The 24,674-nt window shown below is 38.5% G+C and overlaps 1 protein-coding gene across 1 annotated transcript; it reads right to left on the reverse strand.

The window, feature by feature from the left end:
* Positions 1-67: 67 nt before the first annotated feature.
* LOC126559700 (rho GTPase-activating protein Graf) lies at positions 68-23,295 on the reverse strand. Its single transcript, XM_050215869.1, has 15 exons — positions 22,996-23,295; positions 10,688-10,845; positions 7,441-7,614; positions 5,913-6,030; positions 5,559-5,656; positions 4,643-4,766; positions 4,475-4,572; positions 4,092-4,271; positions 3,915-4,028; positions 3,564-3,795; positions 2,289-2,394; positions 1,976-2,191; positions 401-1,441; positions 244-323; positions 68-185 (listed from the first exon to the last, which is right to left on the reverse strand). The coding sequence occupies exons 1-15, from the start codon at positions 23,168-23,170 to the stop codon at positions 94-96; spliced, it is 3,006 nt and encodes a 1,001-aa protein (XP_050071826.1). The 5' UTR covers positions 23,171-23,295; the 3' UTR covers positions 68-93.
* Between the last annotated feature and the right edge of the window lie 1,379 nt (positions 23,296-24,674).

Here is a 24,674-nt window from a genome sequence, read left to right on the forward strand (position 1 = left end):
ATGAATGTTGTTCTTCTACTTATCAAATGTCTTTTGTGTAAAGATACGCGTGTTTTTTTGCCTTTGTTAAGGTGTGAGAGTAAATAAGATAAATTATTTTAAAATTTCTACATAATTCTCTGGTATCAATCCAGACTTCCCATTGAGTGTCCCTTCCAACCATCCTGGTTCATTTGATCGACGAACTAAAAAATAAAAAAATAAGTTGATTAAGTGAACTACAGCCATGAAGTAATTACATACCATTAGTTATTATTTGGTTCGGTTCGAAAGATAGCTCTCCATCATTTTCTGCCAAACAGGCATATAATGTACGAACACGTCTACATAAATAAACAAATATAGTAGAAAATAATTGTCACACAAAGAGATTAATTGTAGAAGCACATTTTATACTCACATATCCTCTCGTGAAGTGAGTGATTGTTTTCCTTGTTTATGTTGTAAATATTGCTGTTGAGCTAACGATATCTGTTGCTGAACTTGCGGTAACTGACGATTTCGGCCATAGTCTTTAATACGCTGAGTTTTCTTTGGCCTACAATAACTAGGACTAGCTGAATTGTCAGACTCTTCAACGTTTACCACAGTTGTTAACGGTGAAATGACTGTGCGACTATTGTTATTAGCTCCAGCACTATCATACTTTGCAATATTCTTATTGCCAATCGCAGCATTGTTATATTCGTTCCAGGCTCCGCGATGGCTCCTTAAAGTAGACAAACCGCTACCGGTAACAGCACCTCCTGGTGAAGAACATACCGATTCAGCCGAACTGCTTGTGGAGTTGATTTTATCATACATTGATAACTCTTTGCGAGAACTCGTTAGATTCGAATCGCTGCTGCCTAAAGTGGTCATACGATTGTACACTCCATGCGATATAGCCGTCTCACTGTTTACCATATTATTAATCCCACATACGGAAGAGTTTTGTGAATACGATGGAGTAGACTGTTGAAGATACCCACCGCTAGAACTACCTGCCGACATACTGTGATATCCTCCAATAGGGACTTTGTCTAACGTATGGTGTGTCCCGTGATAGTGACTCGGAGAGGAATCGGTACTAGCTTTCAAATGAGGTGGCATGTTCTGGTCTCTGTGAACTAGCGAAGGTGTCGTGGATTCACCGATAATTGACGATATAATAGTCGGTTTAGCTTCATAGGTCGGATAATGATTGGTGCCTTTGCTGTATAGTGACTGTATACCGTTAGGTATGTGTTGTAAACTTGAGGACATAATAGGCTCGGTGTAATTTGATTTAGCAACTACACGAACCACAGGCTGCGTTTGGGTGTGGATGGCGTGCGGTGTACGTTCCTTCGAATAGTTATGGTTTCCTCCAGCAGTTCCCGAACCACCTGCTTTATTTTCAACAACACCGCTACCTCTACTGTCTGGACGGTGAAAAAGTGGACTTTTATTGGATTGCGACCTAAGGAAAAAAGTAAATATTCAAAATAACTGTAATGCACTACACTTAAGACTGCAGAGCACGATAAATGTTTTCATAGTTAAAATTACAGTATGTATGTATAGCATACATAACATTTATGTAATAGTATCACACGTTTCAATCATAAAATAAGCATGAACAAAGACATAAATTCTAAACTGAACGCTCTTAACGGAAACCCTTTCTATTGAACAAACACGACATACAAGATGCTGATAACGTGAACCGGGAAATCATATCGCTGCATAATCACTAAAACACTAATATTTTAGTATATATACTACTAATTACAATAACCTAAGCTAAATAAATCTTACGGCATAATAATATCACAGACTATTACATTGTATTGAAAACTAGGAAAAGAAAAAAATCCATGATAAATAAATCCAAAGAGGATGATTACCAACGCAAAATTTTCCAGCGAAACTATTGTTGAATAAATGTATGATAACACCAAATAAATCTCTTTAAACTCGTAATATATTGCAGGAAGTTGAATAGTTTACTTACAAATACGTGTCTCCAGCGACGATGCCGGTTAATGTGGAAGGTATATTCTTAAAAATGTTGTCATAATTTTCAATCAAAATCTCAATAATGACGTTGTTAAATTTTATATCAAGTATAGCAGCAACGGTTTCTTCAGCTGCTCGTAACAGGGTGGGACCAAACACGACTCCTAAATTAAACACTGACATTTTATTTCGATCGCTCTTCAACGAAACCCTAAAAATATGAAAAAGGTATTTTAATGGTTATTTGCAACATAACGTTATAACTTAGTCAAACTTGTTAACAGGAAATAGATAAAACATATGCTTACGTTTTCAAATGTCCAATAACCATGTCCAGCATTTCCAACCGGTTTTTTGGTAGTTTATATACCAACTGATGGACTTCGTTGATGCGCTGCAAACGAGTGTCTTGTTCTAAAAACAAAATTTGTGTAAATTTGCGCATATATATTGTAACAAATAATAATTTAAAAATCCCGATTTTAGCGTTACGTAATTTGTGGACCGCCGCTATGGTTATTACGCCCGGTTTAAAATAATGGTTGATCAACAAACTTAAGGAAATACAAAGAAAATCTTTGCAATGTGTATGTTCAATTAATATTGCTGTGTTTTTTGCAGGCTATTTTTACTTGAGAACTGCATCTTTAATTTCCGTAGAGGACTTTTTCACCATCAAATTTATATTTCACATCCGTCAAGATAACTTTCAATTCTGAAAAGTCATATTTACCCACTGTCACATGGGCCGATATGTTTACATTTCAACTTCAGTGTTTGTCAAGCCACATAAAAAAGTCTTTTTCTCCTTCTTCTTGGCTTACCGACCGTAAGTTTACTAGGCTACCGATATCACGTAGTTGGATAGCCAGTCTTCACTACGGGGGGACGGTCCGGATGGGATTTGAACCCCGGCCTGCCGTTTGAAGACCGGCGCCAACAAATGAATTTTTAATAAAGCACAGATAGCTGTATACAAATGTAAACGATTATAAAAATTACATTTAATATTTATATGTTTAAGGCTTAAACTAATTTAGTCAGCAATACGGCCTGGGAGTTTTTCATGAATAAAACAAATTATTCTGAATTTTTAGCAATTGTTTGATCAGGTACTATTTTAAAATGTTAGAATTTAATCCATCCTGGTGGAGGGGGGAAGGATGTGGAGCACTGATCAACCCGCTCCATATGATAGTGGTTAAATAGTAAAATTGACAATAGTAAAAATTATCTACACGGATGTGAAACATAAATTTGATGGTGAAAAAATCCGTTACAGAATTTAAAAATGTAGTTCACAAGTAAAAATAGCCTGTAAAATGCTGCATGTAAAAATGCAGTTCATAAGCAAAAACAACCTGTAAAACGCTGTCATAACTTGTTATACACATATTTAATTATTTTTTAAGTATCTTTTGATGGAAATCATAAGAATATACGTTATGTGTGACAGTAATTCACTTAAAAAAACAGACACATGATGTAAGTGGATTGAGTTAAATAATTTGATAAATAACTGCGAACAGTAAACACTAAGGATTCATGGTATAACATTTTTTTTTTACAAAAATGATACTCACTAGCTGCTGATATAAAGGCATGATGCAAACGAAACGTCATAAGTGGTTCACTTAAATTTCGAAGGTACTGTTTTAGAGCACTTGCTATGGTTTTGCTTTCCAAAATATCACTATAACCCATTTGTTCATCGTTGAAAAAGCTAAGACGATCTTTCTCAGTCTTTTTACGGTCTAGACCCATTTGCAACAACTTTGTTACCTTTGTACTAACACCGCCAATCCTATATAAACCCTGCAATAAAAGAAACATAATTGACAATACGGTGGTAAGCCGTAATAATATAATATTTAAAAAAAATAAATGAAACATAATAAAATTTTAATGAAAATGATACAAAATCAAACAGGTACCTCCTCTTCCAGTCCTCGGCTTTCCAGTAGATCAATGCATCTTTTAATAAAGGCAAACCCAACGTCGTCCAGGGTACTATCTTCACTATATTTTGTCAATAAGGTTAAATTTGCCTACCACCAAAAAAAAAATCCATGTTAACGATCAGCAAAATTTTAATTTTACTCTTTACTTACTGATTCTTTGCCATCCATTGCGTCTATCCAAGCTTTAATATCGTCTTCACTAAGTGCTTGGAATGTGTATGTAGTTGAAGTCCGTTCATTAAAAATGACATCAAAGCAGTACCGTTTTTCAAATTCTGTTATTTTTTTTGTGCACGATGCAAGTGTGAAAGTTTCAGGATTTGTTTGTTGCTGTATTAAAAAAAGATCAGAAATTTCAGATCATAAAATCAATGTCCGGTATAGCTAGCCAGACACCTAGTAATTTGACCGTTTTCTACGTTAATAATCCGGTTGAAGTTACCTTTCAGCGGTGAAATGTTAAAGAATTTAAAGCAAACATTGAAAACGGCGCAATTACGCATAGTTGACAACTGTTGTAAAGTATAACTTACTGTGCGTCCAGACATCTGATTGTACTGTAACATGGAAAACTCCCTGGTTTGTTTCTTGTATGTGCAGTAAAATTTCGACCATGTTACGACAGTAAATTCTGTGAATAACAAACATAATTAATGATTAAATGACAAATAAAAAACGAGCATTGTTTTGATCAATCTTACTTTTTTCCATTAAATATAGATATCCTTGCTTTGTATATTCACTTTCTGGTTTGAGTTTACTGTCCATGTATTTATTTTTTAATTCCTGGGCTTTTTGTCGAGTTTCGTCAAAATTTTCGCGAGTCTAGAAAACGGATTAATTAAAAAAAATGTTATTATGCTATTTAAATGAATGCAACCGAGTATGCCCGGGATAGGGCAAATAAAAAGGAGGAAATGCTTTTTCTTTATGTTCATACAATTTAGTCATCACAAGCGGTACATCTATCCACATCCGTATTGTACCGTCATTATGACGGTACAATACGGATGTGGATAGATAGATTTTAAAAAAAATCAATAAACGCTGTTATTCAAACAGTTTCATTAACGTGTATCTTTCAATCGGCATATTATATATTATGCAGATATCAGATCTCAGAATACTGAGTTATTAAAATACCGAACGACTTTCAAGAAATTAAATTTTAGTGTTCTTCAGTGTCTATTAGTGGGTCGACCTATACCTGTAGTGAGGACTGACTATCCAACTACGTGGTATCTCGGCAGTCTAGTAACCATTCGATGGCCTGCGTGACCCTGGAAGGTTGTTAAGCCAAAAAGGAAGTGTTTATTGGTGCTATATTTAGCATCAATGCCAAATAAAACTTTTAAGTGGCTTCAAAGCTATACAGCAGTACCGCATGCCACGAGCTAACCATGAACAGAAGGTACATATACACAGATAATAAATTAAATAAATATAGTAAGTGCTAGATTTTTTATTAGGATTTGCTTACAACACAAATCGTCAAATCACGAAAAGAAGAGTGTTACGAATGTATAATCATGTAATGTACTGGAATGTGGTCTGGGATGTAACAGTTTTAAATAATGCAATGTATCGTTATGATATAACTGTCAGAGTAATACTCACTTTCTGGACTTTTAGTTGCAAATCTGATAAGTAGTCCTTAGCATCCTCAGCAACTTCATGTCCGAGATGATAAAAAACTAGCCAATCAGAGATGAATCCTAAGGGAAAATAAAATAATTTATTTTTACAATTCAGACTACATGATTGTAGTAACCAACCTTACACATGCCACTTATTTAAAACTTCTCCTAACCATAACTTTGAATTTAGAATTGAACAATCCACTATGAATATATTGCAAAACATTTCCTGCACATTAAACCTGATGAGCTAAACAAGTGGTATCTGCAGATTGGATTTGCTTGATTGTTTTTTTTTTTTTTTACTATTTTACTTAAACCCATGTATACTCACTCAATATAATTTCCACAAACTCAAATTTTATCCGCTCCTGAACTTCTTGTATACTCAAAACGTAGCTCAAAGATTCTCTGAGGTATTCCCTTTCAAGCATTCCTAAAGATGCATCTGCCTGAAATTACAAATCAATAAAATAAATAAATGAAATAATCACGATCTTAGGCTATAGTCGCTCTTAATCAAGCAAATTAGTTTAAGGATTCGGGGGTTCGCTGGTATGGGCCAGTTTTCAAACGGCAGGACCGTGATTCAATTCCCATCCGGACCATCCCATCCAACTAAGTGGTATCGACAAGTCTAATAAGCCATTCGATGACCGGACGTGACCTTACGGTCGTCAAGCCAAGAAAAAGAAGAAGTTTAGGGATTAATAATTGGTTATTTAATTTCGATTGACTGTACTTCCTGGGTTACTGGGTTAAATATTCTCAAATATATTCTGTTCCCTTCGTGAGATATTTAGCTATCCTGGCTATTCTTCCTCTGACTGCCAATCCAAATACGTAAGTCTCGTAAACCGTCAGATGACCGGCATGACCTAGCATGTCGCAAGAGAGCGATACTTTTTACAACAGAAGATAATTGTCGCTTGACATTTGTAAATACTGTCGATTTAAACTCTAACAAATAATTAAAATCTTCATTTTACTAGTGTTTGGAACTAACGTCCAACTTATGTCCGCATTGAAAAACAGTTACACTGAACCTTGAATAGTGATGTATTTAATACTACTATACATGGCTAACACTTCACTAAATATTGTAGGCTGGCAGCTTGCAATACAGGGTTTCTGAGTAGAACTAGACAAGAGCGAGGCATTTCTAGACAACACTCAAATTGAACTGGACAGCGGATAGGTTGAACTAGACAACCGTCGCCGTTTCTCGACAGTGGTCAAGTTGAACTGGACAAACGCTAGGTTGAAGTGGACAAACATCAAGTAGAACTGGACAGTCATATTTGAAATGGTTGGTGAAACGGTTGCGAAGCGTTTCGGGGGTAATGCTTGGCAAATATTTGAAAAGTAACCGATGAAATACAGTGCAAGCTACCGATCGATTAGCGAAAGGCTAACCACTCTTGTTGACATTGGCTGTCAACGGAGAAGTTGCTATATATGGGTATCTTCTCTGGCCTACCATCTCTGTCTTTTTTACTTGATTTATGCCCGTAGCAGAATATATAGTTCTGCGTACGGCAAGATGATCCATGCCAGATTTGATAGCGGGTTGTTGCCGTGTAAAACCGTATTTGCCTCATCCACCGAACCCCTCTAATGTTAAAAAAACTACCAAAAAATTATAATGTTATTCTATTACATTATGGAAAAAGCCTTACTCTTAGTGGCCATTTATGTTTTTGTTTACTTGGTTTCGCTTGTGCGTACAATGTCCAAACAATGCATACTGATGCTAGCTACTTACTAAAAAAAAACCACGGTCAGACAAAAATTGAAGTATTTCAATATTTCTGTCCGGGATAGTATGGGCAACTCTATAATGTTGCAATAAATTTACTCACCTCAATTACTGCTGGAGAAGATTTTTTAGAAGACATATTAAGGAACCTTTCCTGCGCTTGGCAGAATTTTGCTGTTTTCTTATCATATTTCTTTTTGTTTTCTTTTACACCACCAATATGAACCTTCCGAAACTCTTCCAAGGGCAACAAAATCTGCTCATGAGCACGATCAAGCTATATTGTACATAAAAAAATGAAAAGATTAATGAAATGTTATTTATTTTCAATATGACGGCTTGTGCCGCATTGTCAAGATAACCGAAATGTTACACATATTAATGAACTCTTAACATATTTTTTTATAAAATTAAGAAATTCTCTTAAATGCGATCGATTCTCAAAATAACCTAGTTAAAAAGTAGCTAAACGTAAAAGGAACTCTGCAATACAAATATATAAAACTATTATAGTTGGGTAGATGCAAGTTTGCCAGTTGAGGTAATCAAATCTCTATGTATAAAAGTACGTAAGGGTAACACCCGAGCGCGTGACGCACCCGCACCAACTTAGAACCGAAGGAAGGAAGGAAATAAAGGCGGGTGTACCTCCCTCCAACGAGCACTAGATTGCTCGGTCGAAGATTTTCAAAATTAAATCTAAATGCTCAAACGGGAAGTTTGCGCTACTCTATTGCTACATGTTTTATAATTGGCTTTACGTTAATTATAAATTTATTATACAACAAATTCGAAAAATTCTCGTCTATAGCATTATTAGAACAAATCACTAATTTATTAAATTCGAACGAAGGAATAGGTTAGGGAGAGTAGCTAGATAGAGAGGATGCACGAAAATGAGCAAGGAAGGAAGATAGGGAAATGAAGAAGTCAAACTGATAGGAAAACTAATTAAAACAACAATCAATTGCACCAACTAAAGATATCCTTGGTGAAATCACAAGGGGAGATCGAGAACGAAGACAGTACGTGTGTACATATAGATTAATGGTTGAAAGTGAGGAAGGATCATCAATGGCATCACAGGGTTTCTGAGTAGAACTAGACAAATGAGAGGCATTTCTAGACAACTCACAAGATGAACTGGACAGCGGGTAGGTTGAACTGGACAACCGTCGCCATTTCTCGACAGTGGTCAACTTGAACTGGACAAACGCTAGGTTGAAGTGGACAAACGTCAAGTAGAACTGGACAGTCATATTTGAAATGGTTGGTGAAACGGTTGCGAAGCGTTTCGGAAATGCTTGGCATTAGGAAATGCTCAATTACTGGAGTGAAATCTTTCAATTTGCGCAATTTCAACAATGAAGAATTTAAACATCGTATGTATGTGAGATTTTTTCAATTCGCCAGGACAAAAAAAAACGATTTAAAACCCATGGCAGCCAAAAAAAAAATGATGGCAACTATTACACATGTACAAACGGGTAAAAGTGTCATTTCACGGCAATTTCGTAGAAGAAATTTCATTTTTTTACAACCAATTAGAATGTTAAACATTGCTATCTTTAGTTATTAGCAATACGACCAGGCTGTCAATGGAATAAAAAGGTTTAAATACATCTCAGAGTTTCATGCATATCGGAGTTTGTATGCATCCCAGAATGTGCGGACACAAAGGAAGGTTCTGCCGGGCATTGACTAGTGATAAACATATATAACACACTGGTGCCGGTTTTCGCACGGCAGGACCATGTATCAAATCCCATTCGGATCGTTAACCCGTAGTAAAGTTTAGACTGTAGGTTTTGTCTAGTAAGTAAGCCATAAGATGGCCGGCGTGACCAAGAAAGCCGTTTAGCCAAGAAGAAAAACTACCATCAGTTTCTTGATGTTGGAAGTGTTGAGTGTATGGCCAAATCCACTGCCTCGATTAATAAAAAAGTTCGTAATGCATATTTTACGATATTAGAGACGCGGGTTTTACAAAGCTTGAAGTCACTAGATGAGGACCTAACCACACTGAAAATGGACCTCACAACACTATAAGGGATTCGCTTACTAGGGAATGGTGCGCAAAACACCATGTTGACACGGTTGCCGCTATATGGTAGGAACGTGTTTTTGTCGTAGAACTCGGACATAAATATAAAACCGATGATAAACTAACGCAATTTTCATTCAATGTTAACTGTCAAATAACGTTTCAGTTATGTGAACTTAAGACCGGGGCAACTCATGACCGATACAGACCAAAACGGAACATCAAAGTGTAACGCTTCGTAACACTTCTTTGACTGTTTCGCTTTGTTCTACGAAAATTTCACTTAGGCTGGTGTCATTGCTACGATTGTGGCATGACATGGTGGCATACGATTTTATCGTACAACCAAATTGGAAGGGGTGTCATTGCTCGACAGTTTAGTCGTACAACCGTTTTAGGTTTGACATTTGAATGAAAACAAACGAAGAAGGATGGCATTCTTTATACATGCATTCTGCTACCAGAGCAGTTTAAAATTTTGGTTGCAGCACTGGTTATTATGCCTCGTATCGGCAATCCGGTTGGTGCCCAATAAACTTTGGTGAGTCGGGCGAAATACCGTACTACAGGAATACTAAACTTCCGGTGTGGCAGTAATTAGACGGCTCGGCTCAACATAAGAAACCGCTTGCTATTACAGTTGTACTGTTTTACTGTTGCTGTAGCTGATTTTTATGCAAAAATATCCTTGTTTACAAATCATCTGTTTACATTTCAATTTGTCAATTCCACAAAAACTCGTTTCTAGAAGTTTGTTCAATTTCTTGCAAGCCACCGTGCAACTAATTCATTTTTTTTTATTTGGTTGCACGACCAAAAGTGACGTTCAACCTCATTTGTCAAATTCCATACATTTCCATTGAAACAAGTGGCATGCAACCGAGCAATGACACCAGCCTTAGGTGGTGGTAAGCGTCCGTATGTTGTGCGTTGCATTTTGAAATATACATATATTATATATCAGCTATGGTAAACGAATTTCAAACACTAAAACTCTGTGCTTCTTTTAAAAGGGAGGAATGGGAAGGGATTTTGTAAATAGGGAAACAACATTGCCTTTACAACAACTACTAAGGGATTTGTCAATACAATTTTGCACACAAAAGGTCTTTGCAGTTTTATGGCATTTATCAAAAGATTCTCGCAATCGATTCGTATTGTCGCAGAAGAAGAAGAAGAAGAAGAAGGAGAAGAAGATGAAAATGAAGATGATGCAGATGACGAAGAAAGAGTAGAAGAAGAAGAAGAAAAAAGAAGCAGAAGATGTGATACTATGCAAGAGGCCTAAAATGTTTTTTTTACTTACCATATTATCGCGTTCCTCCTCAATCGATGAGATGAGTTTGCTAAATTGTTTCAAACTATCCGCTATAACCTGTTCATCATCAGTCTGTGTGGAGCCTATGCATTCAAAATTGAATTCTTTTAAGCTTTTAGACAAAGTTCGCTGCGCTCGTGAAAGACCTTGAATAAAATGAAAACAAAACAAAAAAAAAATAGTGTGTAACATAACAAGGTTTATTTTTCTATAGCAACTAATATTTGCTCACCACTTCGTGGCACGTAACATATAATGATGAGTGCGAACCCATCCCACCCGCCCACAAGACGACCCGAACCAACGATTCGAATTCACATATTCTTTGCCACACCCACGGGTCGAACCGAACTCGTTGGAATTGGGAATATGACCCGAACCGCTCCGGGTCGCTTACGGATGGCTGCGATCCGGTAGGCTCGGGTCGAACCGCCCACCACCAATATAAAGGTAAAACAGAAGAAACATGAGAGTACGTTACTAGTGATGGGTCAAACGACTTTTTTCACGGATAGATCCGAACAAACGACAATACGGCGTAGAGCCGTCATACTAAATTAAATAATAAAATCCGAACAAACGTATGTATACTGTATACATAAATAAATTTTGGGAGCCTGTATATACATCGATTAATGTGTCACTCAAAAGTGACATTCGATCGTCACCTCGATGACGTTACCATGAGGATACATGAAGCTACCATGAGAGACGGACTTTTCTTCCGATCGTTGAGTTCAAAGGACGTATCGCGATTTGTTAAGCTTTTATGATTATTGTTTTCATCTTTCCAAATTGTACAACTATTTTTTTTATTTCGTGATGACGGCCAGGCTGTATTCCTTGTCGTACAACTACTTATTGTTTTAAGAATAAATGAAATGAAATCGGAGCAGCTCGGTGCTAAAAGCGAATTTCACAAGGCAGGACCAGAGTACAATTTCCATCTGGACCGTTCCACAGCTGACTGACTATCCAACTATGTGTTGTCAAAAAGTCTTGTCAACTGATTCAAAAGAAATAATGCAAACATGTAAACATGCAACGGTCTTCACACGACAAGACCAGGGTACAAATCCCGGCCGGACCGCGATAGTGAGGTCCCGCTATCCAATTACGTAGTCAACAAGTCTAGTAAACCATTCGATGACAGTTGTGACCTAGAAGGTTGTTGAGTCAAGATGAAGTGTGGCAAGTTTTCCTGTGTTTTATAGTTAGGTTTATTTTGTTTGTTTTTTGAATAATTTTTTTTTTTTTGTTATTTGTGCATTGTTTTTTAGTTCTCTTATAGTTGATCTATTATGGCGAATTCGTACGTATATTGTAACAGGTTGGCTGATAAGTCCCCGGTCTAACAAAGAAAAACACATTTTTTTTTGTCAAAATTCGTTTTTATTATTCAACATAGTTCCCTTCAAGAGCGATACAACGATTATAACGACCTTCCAATTTTTTGATACCATTTTGGTAGTACTCCTTCGGTTTTGTCTCCAAATAGGCCTCAGTTTCGGCGACCACCTCTTCATTGCAGCCAATTTTTTCCCTGCGAGCATCCTTTTGAGGTCTGAGAACAAGAAAAAGTCGATGGGGCCAGATCTGGAGAATACGGTGGGTGGGGAAGCAATTCGAAGCCCAGTTCATGAAATTTGCCATCGTTCTCAATGACTTGTGGCACGGTGCGTTGTCTTGGTGGAACAACACTTTTTTCTTCTTCGTTCTTTTTTCGTTCGTCAAGCAACCAAAAGTTGCTTGACAAAAGACGCTCTGTCTCACAAACTAATGAACATACAGACGTCAAATTTTGACACGAATCATTTGAAGGTTGGTGCTATATAAAAATAATATGCATTTAATACTAGCGGTGCCATCTATGTGTCAGACCGGGGACTTATCAGCCAACCTGTTATAAGCGTCGTGTTTTGATTATTTATTACGTCACTACTCATGGCCCGGCAGAACCTACATTTGTGCCACAAACTCCGGTGTACCCGGAAACTCCGGGATGCATGAACATTCTGGAATGCATGCAAACTCCGAAATGCATGAAACTCTGGGATGCCATTAAACCTTAAACGTTTGTATTTCATTGGCAGCATTACTAAATATAGCAATGTTTAACATTGTAATTGGTTGTAATACATTTTCTTTAACGAAATTGCCGTGAAATGACAGTTTTGCCCGTTTGTATATGTGTAATAGTTGCCATCATTTCTTGTCGGCTGTCCCCATGACAGCCGATCGTTTTAAATCGTTTTTTTGTCCTGGCAAATTGAATAAATCTCACATATGCACGATGTTTAAATTCTTCATTGTTGAAATTTACTTAAATTGTTCAGTAATAGAAAAAAAAAATTAAAATTAGAAAAGAAAACATTTAGATAATATTTAAATAGAAAACATCAACATTTAAAATAGAAAATAGCAAACATTTGTAAAGTGTCCCGATAAGCAGTTTCGACTATTGCTTCTTTTATCGTTGCCAATAATCATACTTGTACTAATTGTAACCCAAAGTAGTAAATGGTCTGGAACGTTATCAAAAAAGTTCATGGTAATAAATTGTTGTGGTATTTCTTCTACGCTACACTTCACTAGGTCGCTACACATGTACTTGTGCTAAAATTGTAAAATCTGTTATTTGTTCACCGTCAATTCAATACTTATGTCTACTTGATGCAATCACGTTTTGAGAACAATCGCAGAAATTCACATCACATTCCCTTCTGCAAATATGTGGCCTTTTTTGCTTAACATTAAGCCAGTTAGTTTGCGGCTCCTACAGTTACTAGTGGGTTTCATGCAATTGGTCCTTCTCTCGGGTAGTTCAATAACTATAACTGTCATTGCATCCTTTTGAGCATATCGATTGTTCACTACTCAATCTTAAGCTCTCTTTAACGCCTGGTCCTAATGTTATTCTCTCATCTATCCCTGAGCCGGATCTTCCCATTAGCGGACTGATCGGCGGATATCAGGTGATAGAATTCTCTGTGTAGCGTCTGGTGACGAGACAAATAGGAGTCGGAGAAGTCTTTCATACAAAGCATGAAAAGTGTAAGAATAAAGAAATTTTCAAATAAGAAAGACACGCGTAAGATATAGCTTGGTTAACCTTCATGAGGATATGCTCGAATATCGTATGTGTGTTTGTGTGTGTGTGTTTGTGTGTGTGTGACTGTTGAGCGTGCCTACAAGAAACGTGTATCATGGAAACACATTGCAAGGTGGCCATTTTGTGAGCGGTCTGCGTCGGCTGACACGGTTGTATCATCAGCAGTTTAGCAGCAAATATACCGCCACATTAGGCGTCGGTATTTCGTTTAAATAATTACGTTTGAGTATGTGCAGCGCCAAGGTTGAACCATCTACAAGAAACTATAGTAGTGTGAGTGTGTGAAACGATTACCGCAAGATTTGGAGAAACTTTAGTGGCAGTTGCCTGTTCCATTGAAATTTGCCTTCCGAAACGTACAGCGACGAAGGATTTGTTCCTGCTATCGAGAGTATTTGGAATTGCAATTATGTCTACCAGGCCTCAAACATGCAGCCAGACGAACAAGGGAGAAGCAGAAGGAGGCAGTCAGAAGGGAGCAGAATTGCCAGCGGAACACATCCAGGTGGATGAGACGGTAATTGAGAACACTGACTCTAAACTTACCATTGTAGATCAGCTAGGCGCGACCAATCATCTAATAAGAGACGAACTAGATCACCACCGAAAGGAGATGGCTCTTCTGAAGCAATTATATGAGTTAAAGGCCAAGAACTAACTGGAAATAGCATCCGAAAATCGATTTGTACCAGCTTGCCGAAGTTTGGTAGACAACCAGAGGAGTGGCCACTATTTATTAGTAGCTTCAACTTTACCACAGAAGCCTTCAGATTTTCTAATATAGAAAATCTAAAACCTGTACAGGATAGCCTTTATGGCAACTAGCCTTTATGCACTGATAAAGGCCTTTAGGATAGGACTTTACCACAGAAGCCTTCAGATTTTCTATTATAGAAATTCTAAAACCTGTACAGGATAGCCTTTATGCAACTAGCCTTTATGCACTGATAAAGGCCTTTAGGATTTATGCACTGACAGGAAAGCCTTTATGCACTGGAATAAGTGAGAGGCATACTCATTTTACCAGAGTCGGTTACAAGTGTAATAGAAGATCTGCAGAATCTCTTTGGCAGACCACAAACCAGCGTTACCAGCGAGAATGGGTTCGTTTTACACGTGGTAGAACAGAGGGCGCTTTAATCCTCTTCCACGCGTACATACAATCAGTTGCCAACGATTTCGCGGTGGTGGTTGGGTATCAATACGAAACGTCGCTGCGTAGAACTCGTAGCGTAATAACATAACTGGTATTGGTCCAAAGACAGAAAAAGGCATACAAGAAAGAATATTCATATTTACATCTGTCCAAGGATACCCTAGCACCATAAAAGGCGTCGCGTTGCTGGACATGAAAGTTACCTGAACACGTAACATTAGTCATACGAAAGATAGATCCAAAAAGCTCGTCCTTGAGATCTCAGGAAAGGATACATCACGCAAATTTAAAATGTTTACGGCTAGTACCGTATGTGGGCTTAATCTTCCAACTTAGTTTCTGAAATTAGCAGATGTGGTGCGATGCTATACACATCTTTCCGACATCCCAATCAGCATTGCAGTTGAACGTACGCCTCAAATGATCATAGGGCTTAAAAATATCGAACTATTTGCGGCATTGGAAACCCGTGTAGGAAACGCTGTGAGCCGCTTGCAGTGCGATCTAAGCTTGGTTGACCAGTGTATGGTGTCGCCAACGGAGCTAGAACTCTGCATGTTGTGAGCAATGTGCATTGTATTACCGCTATGACAAATAGGGAGCTTCATGATGCCGTTCGAGAACAGTACCAGTTGGATCAACTTTACCAACCTATGTACAAGATTCCAATCGCTCCAAAAGAAACAGATGCAAGAGAATTTCTAGAACGTACGATAAGACGGCTTGGTAACAAGTTGGAGACGGGACTTCTATGGCGAGAAAATGCGCATTTATTCTCGAATTGTTACGCGGCATCTGAGAAGCGTATGTAGCAATTATCGAAAAGGTTGAAGAAAACCCCTATTTTAGAACAGCGAGTTAACCAAACGATCGGAGAGTATGTGCGTAAGGGTTATACGCATAAAATCACCGAGGAAGAGTTAAACAAGTTTTCAAAACAGGAGGTATGGTATTTACCTCTTAATGTCGTGCACAACCATAAGAAACCCGGAAAATCCGTCTAGTGTGGGATCCAGATGGCTGGCAGTGTCCGACATGGGCACGCCCAGGGAGGCTTCCACATCCGAAATTGGATGTCAAACTCCGAAAGCTTCCTACAAGAAATCGGGGATCGGTGTAAGAAGTCCACCGTGCAGTTGCCGGATGACAAAGACACCAACTATGATCGAGTACTGGGTATCTTTTGGGACTCGACAGACGATATATTCTCCTTCAGCTTCCTGTCAAGAGAGAGTCATAAAAAATACATCGTAGACGAGCTTCTACCCTCGAAGCGAGTCGTGTTGAGTGTAGTGATGTCGTCGTTCGGCCCAGTGGGAATTATAAGTCCGCTGACTATTCGCGGAAAGGTGCTGATGCAGGACCTGTGGCGCTGTGGTTGTGATTGGGATTCTAAGATCGACATACAAACGTTTGAGAAGTGGAAGCAATGGTTACGATGGATGTAAGAGATGGAATCATGTCGAATCCCGCGTAGCTGCTTCGGAAGAGCTCTCTCGGGAGAAGTCGATGAAATTCAACTACACGTCTTTTGTGATGCGAGTGAGACGGCATACGGTGCGCAGTACCATACTTCAGAGCAGTCGTCAAAGGGAAGGTGAAATGCACTCTAGTGATGAGTCGTGCCAAGGTTGCTCCTCTCAAACCGATGTCGGTGCAACGACTGGAACTTGAGGCGGCAATTCTAGGAGTGCGTTTATCGGCAAAGGTTAGAGAAAGTCACAACGTAAATATTACCTGAACCTTCTTTTGGACCGATGCCAAGGTCGTCCTTTCTTGGATTCGCTCGGATCATACACGCTACAAGCAGTTCGTTGGTCTGCGAGTAGGTGAGATTCTAAACAGCTCTAGCGTAGAAGACTGGTACTGGGTCACTTCGAAGTCTAATCCGGCGGACTTGTTAACGAAGTTTGTTAACCAAGGTTGTTTGGTTTTTAGTTTAACGGGTTCTGTGGTTACAAATGCAAACAGGGGAAAAGGAAAAAAGGCGATTTTAACTGCTAATCTTGATCTATCAGTGGAGGGTCTGTGGCTGAAAGGACCACCGTTTCTCCAAGATAATGCAGAGTGCTGGCCGGAACAAGATCTTCCAGCGATCATTACCGCCGAGGAATTGCGAGTGCATCTACTAATTCACGACGTGACTGTTTCTTGTGATCTGATAGATGCTAATCGCTTCTCCAAGCGGACTGGCTTAGAACGCAGCATCGCATGTCTTTTCCGGTTCATTTCCAACTGCATGAAGAAGTCTAAGGGAGAAACAATGGAAATGCTACGCGCAACTAATGAACAACAAAAGCGTTTGTTGCCGTTAAACGCATTGAAGGAAGTAAGTGGTTTCAGCAACATGAGTATGAAAAGGCGGAAAGGATGCTGTGGAAGATGGTCCAAGCTGAATGCTTCATAGACGAGTTTAAGATACTATAAAACAACAAAGATCGTTCCTCGGACCAATGGATAGATATCGAAAAGCAAAAGCAATCCACTCTTCAAGCTTTCGCCTATTCGGTTTCGGTAGACGAACATGGCGTTATCTGGATAGAAGGCCGTATGGAACGCGCCGAGTTTCTACCTTTCAGTCTGATGTTTCCGGTTATACTCCCTAGAGACCACATGGTCACTAGACTCATCATCCGTTACTACAACGAAAAAAGCGGGCATGAATTTCGCGAGGCTGTCAAGAACGTGCTACGTCAACAGTTTTACATACTGCATCTTGATGCCGCGGTGTCCGCACCGCACCAGGAGTCAACGGCATGTGTATGGTGTAAAGTTCTAATGTTCCGAGAATGGCGCCATTGCCGGTTCAACGTTTGATACCCCATCTGCGACCTTTTAATTTTATTGGGGTCAACTACATCGGACCGTTTGTTGGGACCGTTGGACATCGCACAGAAAATTGTATTATTTACCTGCCTGGTGGTGGTATTCATCTAGAAGTGGCTCATGGACTCCACACGCTGGCCAGTTGAGTTTCTGTCAGATAATGGAATCAACTTCCGAGTAGCTAGCAAGGAGATTGCGGAGACGGTCCAAACCATCCAAGACCAGTGTGCAGAACAGCTAACCAACGTACGGACATAGTGGAGCTTCAATCCTCCTGTCACACCGCACATGGGAGGATTATGGGAGCGATTAGTGTGTTCTGTAAAAGGAGTTTTAGCTGCCATCAATGACAGAAGACGGCTTACTGACGAAATTCTCCAGACGGCAATAGTGGAAACTGAGTACATCATTAACAGCCGACCATTAGTTGCGGTTACACAGGAGGGTTACACACGGGAGAGTTTGACGCCTAATCATATCCTACGTGGAATTTCAGATTCAGATAAGCGTGTTTTTCCATCTATGTACGATTTTCTGAGAGGCGTTGCGCGATTCTTATAGTAGAAGTCAACAATTAGCGAAAGAAATGTGGGCTAGATGTGTAAAAAGAATACGCACCGATTAGCCCTTGAGGATTTGGTGTACATTACTGATGAGAAGAATAGGAAATCTTGGATGTGTGGAGTCGTAGATGAAATAATAGTAGCGGGAGATGGGCGGATCCGACAAGCCTGGGTCCAAACTAGCAACGGAAGGTGCAAGAGGGCTACTAGCAACTTAGTTGTTCTGGATGTATACTTTTCATCAGAGTTGATGATTTTTCTTTCAATATATGGTGGTGGAACCGAATTATTTATGGTAATTGTGGTAATTGTTGTATGGCAATTTATGGTAATTGTTGTATGGTGGAACCGAAGTTATGGAACGACAGTCAATTGGATAAACCATACACCATTGAACTAGCACGCTGGATGGAGCATCTTTTTCTTGATGGATGGGGCGGCTGAAGTGTTGGAACGAGATGAGGACATATTCGTTCAGTTTTGTGTTTATCATTGAAAACTCAACGAAGCGATAATGAATAACGTATAATTTAGAAAAATTTAAATTGTTGAATTATTTAACATGCTGCATGAAACGATTTAAGCTGCTCTGAAAAGTTTCACAACCATAAATGAATATTCCATTTTATGGTACTTTCAGCTATAATTATGGTACGATTTATTTCATCCACGAAGTCTTATTATTACTGCTATTGGGAGTGATTTAAGTCTTGATTTACGACGTCGTAAATAGGTCTCTGTAGGGCCTTATACCGAAATTTGGCTACCTGGGAATCAGTGTACCTATGGTAACGCAAATACGCATTTTCCAGTGTCGAGCTGAGATTTTACGAGTTCAATGTCTGGTATTCCCATGTTGAAAAGGGAAAAGGGTGTAGGCGACAGCGGCGCCGGTCGTCAAACGGCAGGACCGGGGTTCAAATCCCATCCGGACCGTCCCCCCGTAGTGAGGTCTGACTAACCAACTACGTGGTGTCGGCAGTCTAGAAAGCCATTTCGATGGCCGGCATGACCTTAGAGGTCGTTACGCCAAGAAGAAGAAGAAGAAGCGCATAGCAAGATCGCTCCTGTGTGCAGCGGAGCGTGTGGAGCTACCTCAAGTGCACCACGCACTTTGGAGAGCGAAAGCGTTGCGCTTCGCTCTTGCTAAAGAGCAACTTGACCCAACACTACTTGTATGTAAGTGCACAGTGAATTGTGAACATGACTAAGTAGGACATACCAAAAATATTTAAACTATTGGTTTATAACAACCAAAAAAACTTATTTTAACTAGTTCTAATAAATCTTTTGTAAGTATATATCCTTTCTACTTAAAATATGCTCAATTATTATTTTTTTCGTAAATTAAACCATTGAAAATGAAAATATGCCTCAGAATAGTGTAACTTAAATTAAAGTATCGAGTCCGGTTCGGGGTAATAAATTGTTGTGGTATTTCTGTTTCATGTTATTGTGCAAAAAATGTATAATCTGTAATGTATTACCTGTTTCTATGTTTAATTTTCCAAAGTAAATGCTCGCTTAACGCTTCTCAACACAGTTTTACCACTGATATGACATGATAAACTAGGCTTGCAGGACTATTCATGACTGAAAGCCCATCATTGTAGCCTGGAACGAATATGCCTGGAATATGTCATTGCTATTTGGAATCCGTCAGTTGTTACAATTGCAGTTCGACTTGAGAAAGTGCGAATGCGTTTCGTGATCAGATGACTGCCTGGTCTTGATGTTAACCCATTACCAGCTTACTCAATTCTTTTACAATTGTTAGAAAGCGCTTACTTTGGATTTACGTCACTCCAAGAGCAAGTTCCTTTACTGGCGGTTTATTGCTAGATCCTGCCGATGCCTGGACTTCCCTTTCTCCCTCTCCTCACAATTTACATCCCCCTCAGTTTCCTTCGGCTTCGCACGCGTTTTAGTACCGATGAGCTACAGGATTATGCTTGTTTGTGCATACTTTGACAGCTCTGCTGACCTCTTCGATTTCTTCATGTCCTTGTCATATTTGCGTTCCAAAACAAAGTGCAATACTGGCCCCAATCGAAAAAAATCGATCTAAATCAAGAGTTTAAAGAATACCGCACAAACACTTTGTTTTAACACAAAATAGAGTTAAAGAAGATGTAGTAAATGAAAATCGACAAGATTCCATAATCTCCAAAGAATATGAAAGAGCTCATACGGGCATCCACATTTACAATCAATTAACAAGAAGTTATTTTTCTCCATGTATGCTCAAGGCAATTAAAATACTAACCAATCTTTGCCAAATATGCTACGCTAACAAATACCAGTGGAAGTCTTATTATATTAAGCTATGCCATTCGATCGTGTCCACATGCAAATCTTTCAAATTGATTAACTAAATTACCTTTTACTTGTAGACTTGTCTCTAAGCATGATATCAACTAATACAAATCCAAACAAAAAATTTAACAGATGTTAAAAGTGTTCTAGCTCAGTATGTTCAATTTTTCGCTATTCCTATCACCATCATTACAGATCACGAGACTACATTTAGATACATTCAGCTCAAAAAATTGCCTAAGTTATCTCAACATAGAACTACGCTACGTCTCCTGTTCGGAAAGCAATGGTCATGTAGAAAAAACTCGCTCCTCTCTGATTGAGATCCTTAATACTAACAAACATAAATTTTCCGAACTAACAACTGCAGACAAAATCCTTATCTCAGTTTGTCTCTTTAACACGTTGACTGGCACTATACATGTCCACTGAACTGTCCGCCAGGCCACCGAATCACGCTTTGAAACGATAGCATTTATGAGGAATCTAGGCTAAGAATCGCGCTTTTGAAAGCGCGCCTCTCTTTTTAAGCACAGCAACAAAGAAAACCATCTTCATAACAGAATTTAGAGAGATTATTGCTTCTGAATTGTAACAAATACTCGTCAAAAATACAACAAATTTCAGTCCGCAACAAGAACACCATATTTTAGCCATCCGTCATGTCTCTGATGGGGAAAAAAATATGACGATCACGACGAAAAGATGCTACAACAATAAGAGACAAAACATGGACTGCTCAATGTAACGTGCAACTGTTAAATGATCGTTTACATATTTTTCAAGCTGTCTCGAACAATCTCAACTTTGTGCTGAGCGTTTTAAAATTGTTCGTCGAAAATAAACGATGAATAAATGAACACCGATATCATATAATTATGGATTATTGAATAAATGTGAAAAGAAATATAATAGAACCTCTTCTTTTTTTCTTAGTAAGAATAACCTCTACAGAGAAGCACTGTAAAAGAAATCGAATGAAAAAATGTGCGAATTTATCTCGTGTAACTTGTCTGTTTCAATTCTTGTTTTCTGTTTTACTGTCAGCCTCTATATGGCTGACGCGGCCCGATCGAAAAAAAACCTGTCAGCCGCTATGTGGCTGACGTGACAGTTAACGTGTAAACAACTCAGTACACTCATCTACTAAATACACTCCAATTGAAATTGTTTTCAAAACTTCAGGTCCTCACCGAGAAGATAGTACGGATATTTTCGAAAAATTTGAGGCAAATCTTGAAAAAGCCAATATTACACGAATCAAAAGAAACAATAACAAAAAAGGACTTCCTCAGAACAAGGAAAATTAAGATGTTTTTGTAATTCCAAATGTCAAGAAAAAATTGACCCAAGGACAAAAGAAACAAAAACAAAACAGGTACAAGAAAAGACATTCAAAAATACCAAGAGAATAAAAGTGTTAAATCACCAAAAAATTCATAAAACTCATAAAAAGTTCATTATTTTATCAGTCTTCGAAACGTATTAACAATATACAAGGGAAATGATACTATTAATAATCCTACTAGGGTGTAGGCGACCCTGTAAACTTGTCAATCCTTGAAAACGTCATAGATACCGTTACAATTACCGCCGGCCAATGGCTTACTGGACTGCCGATACCACGACACCACGTAGTTGGATAGTCAATCCTCATTACGGGGGGACGGTCCGGATGGGATTTGAACCTCAATCAATCCATTACGGTAATTTATCAATCCATTTTAGACTGCACTGAAAACACACTGGGCAAATTTAACGACAAAAACTGCGCTTTGCATACATAGGCGAATTTCGCATAATAACAAACAAATTTTGTCGAAGGGGGGGGGGGGGGGGGGTTCCAAGTCTTTTCCCGAAATCAATCAAAATCAAAGTGCTCATGAGTGTTTGAGAAATGTTGCTCTATTTGAAATCGCTTTTTGAGAACTTGGCGCAGATAAATTTTTAATTTTTTTTTTTTACAGCTTTGCATCAATTTTCCTCCATCACCCCATCACCCCCCTACCCTTTTATCTATTTTTTTTTCATTTCTCAAACCGTGTACTGTGGCTTAGACTAGGGTAGCCTTATTATTTTGTCCGACACTGTGAATCCAATACATGCACAATAGTGGAAAAGATTCTTCCAGAGAAAGATCGAAAGATGGAATGGGAATTTTTAATTTTTCCAACGAAAAACTTTGCTCGTTTCGTTGGCTTGTTAGCTTCAAGAGAAAGCATAGAATTCAACAACAAAAATTAAAAATGGCTTGAAATGGTAGGAGGAAAATGAAAATTTACTAAAGAAAACATATACAATCGATGTAGTCAATATAACTTACTTTTCGCTGCAGCCAGCAAATCTTTGATTTCCTTGATTATGCGTTTTATCTGTTGACTCGTTTTTTCTAACTCTTTCTCATGCTTGTTTAGATTTTCACGAAAATCTGGACTGTCAATCAAACAGTCAATGAATTCCAAGGGCTGTAGTTTTACCATTTTCTCTGGTAACAACATAAACACACACACACATACACACACAGACGCGCGCGCGCGTTTATATGACACACGTACAACTCAGTGTGTCTCCGAAGGAATGTGTCACCAGCTACTTCAATGTTAAGCCATTCTTTCCACGACTACTTTGTTAACAAATGAAAGCTGTTATCTTAATTATGGTTACACGATGAACAAATGCACAGGATAAGCATTATCATCCCCCGTTTTCATTCAATAATCACGCCTGCGGGGACTGAGCAACAATACTATTGTTTGGAATATATGAGTAATCGAGCAACACCATTTGTTGAGCACAACTCTTCCATCGGTATAGCTGCTTGCTTTACGCCACGACAGAGCTACATTTCACAAACACTTGCAAGCGAGAATGCTTCTTCTATGTTGTGCAGTGGTCCACTCGTTCATTAACTTATCACAATTATCGTTTTGCTTCACAAAACTCGCCGCAGTATCCTATTGCACAGAAAAGAATTATACACCCAAACGCTAATGTAATCTGCGCGTCATCACTTGTGTATGAACAAAAATCCAACACAAGGTTAGCCCAATGCCGAATTGACAGGTTTACAGTGTACAGTTTTCCAGTCACTACATTCACAGTGTATGTTTTGTTTTTGTATTACACCAAGGCCAATATCAAGCACACCAACATTGCCTAGGTCATCTTGTGAAAAGTCAAAGACTTTCTGCAAAATGTTACCCATATCTCCAATCACTGCGAAAACAACGATGCGAAAATCGTTGAAATTCAATTTGGCGCATACCAAGGTTTTTAGAAGAGTTGTTTTTTTTTGTAATTTGACATTACAGCTCCTGCGCCTCGCTGTTAAACTTCATACAATTTAAAAACATTCCTATTGACAAAATTGCCTGAATAACACCTATTAAGGGTTTTTTCTATATAAATTTGCCTTGATAGTGCCCAAGTTGGCGGATTTACATCGATTTTGTCAAAAGGGATGCCTTTCCTACTTGAAGTTAAACAGTCTGTGGATTCAATAATTAAAATATCTGATATTTTACACTGTTTTAAAGATATAAGGTGTAGATTTACGCATATCCAAATTGTTTTCATCCTTTTCAATTCAAGCTAACAAATTGGGTAAAGAGACTAGATGGGCTCGTCCCGAACGATTTGACAACTGCGCTGTGGAAAAATGAAATGCAAATGGCTAAGGCGCCAAAGCTATGAGTCGACCTTTTCAACCTAAAATGACGTAACCATACCGAAGATGTACAATGTCAAAATAGCATCCCTAAACAAAAAGCTTCGTAGCAGAATTATCATCGCATGATCGAGTTCGTTCGGGAAAGCCAATGAAAAATTCACTCTAATGCTCTCGTACACGCCATGTAAAATAAATAATAAATAAATAATAAAATAATAAATGGTCTGACATAAAGTGTAAAGTTTGTGAAGTACTGCTGGTGAGCTTTGTGCCGTGCTTATAAGGCACGGTCAACTGCTCTTTTGACAAAATCTATCAAATAAAAACTATTG

Source organism: Anopheles maculipalpis, chromosome 2RL (genome assembly GCF_943734695.1).
Source record: "Anopheles maculipalpis chromosome 2RL, idAnoMacuDA_375_x, whole genome shotgun sequence".
NCBI lineage: Eukaryota > Metazoa > Arthropoda > Insecta > Diptera > Culicidae > Anopheles > Anopheles maculipalpis.

What these genes read in the sequence shown, in the direction of transcription:
- LOC126559700 (XM_050215869.1), bottom strand. Translation starts at nt 23,170, where the DNA reads ATGTTGTTACCAGAGAAAATGGTAAAACTACAGCCCTTGGAATTCATT. An exon ending in GTTTGTGGAAATTATATTGA is followed by an intron (nt 5,657 to 5,912) that starts GTGAGTATACAT and finishes ATTTTCCCTTAG; the next exon opens with GATTCATCTCTGATTGGCTA. An exon ending in ATCAGATGTCTGGACGCACA is followed by an intron (nt 4,272 to 4,474) that starts GTAAGTTATACT and finishes TTTTTAATACAG; the next exon opens with CAACAAACAAATCCTGAAAC.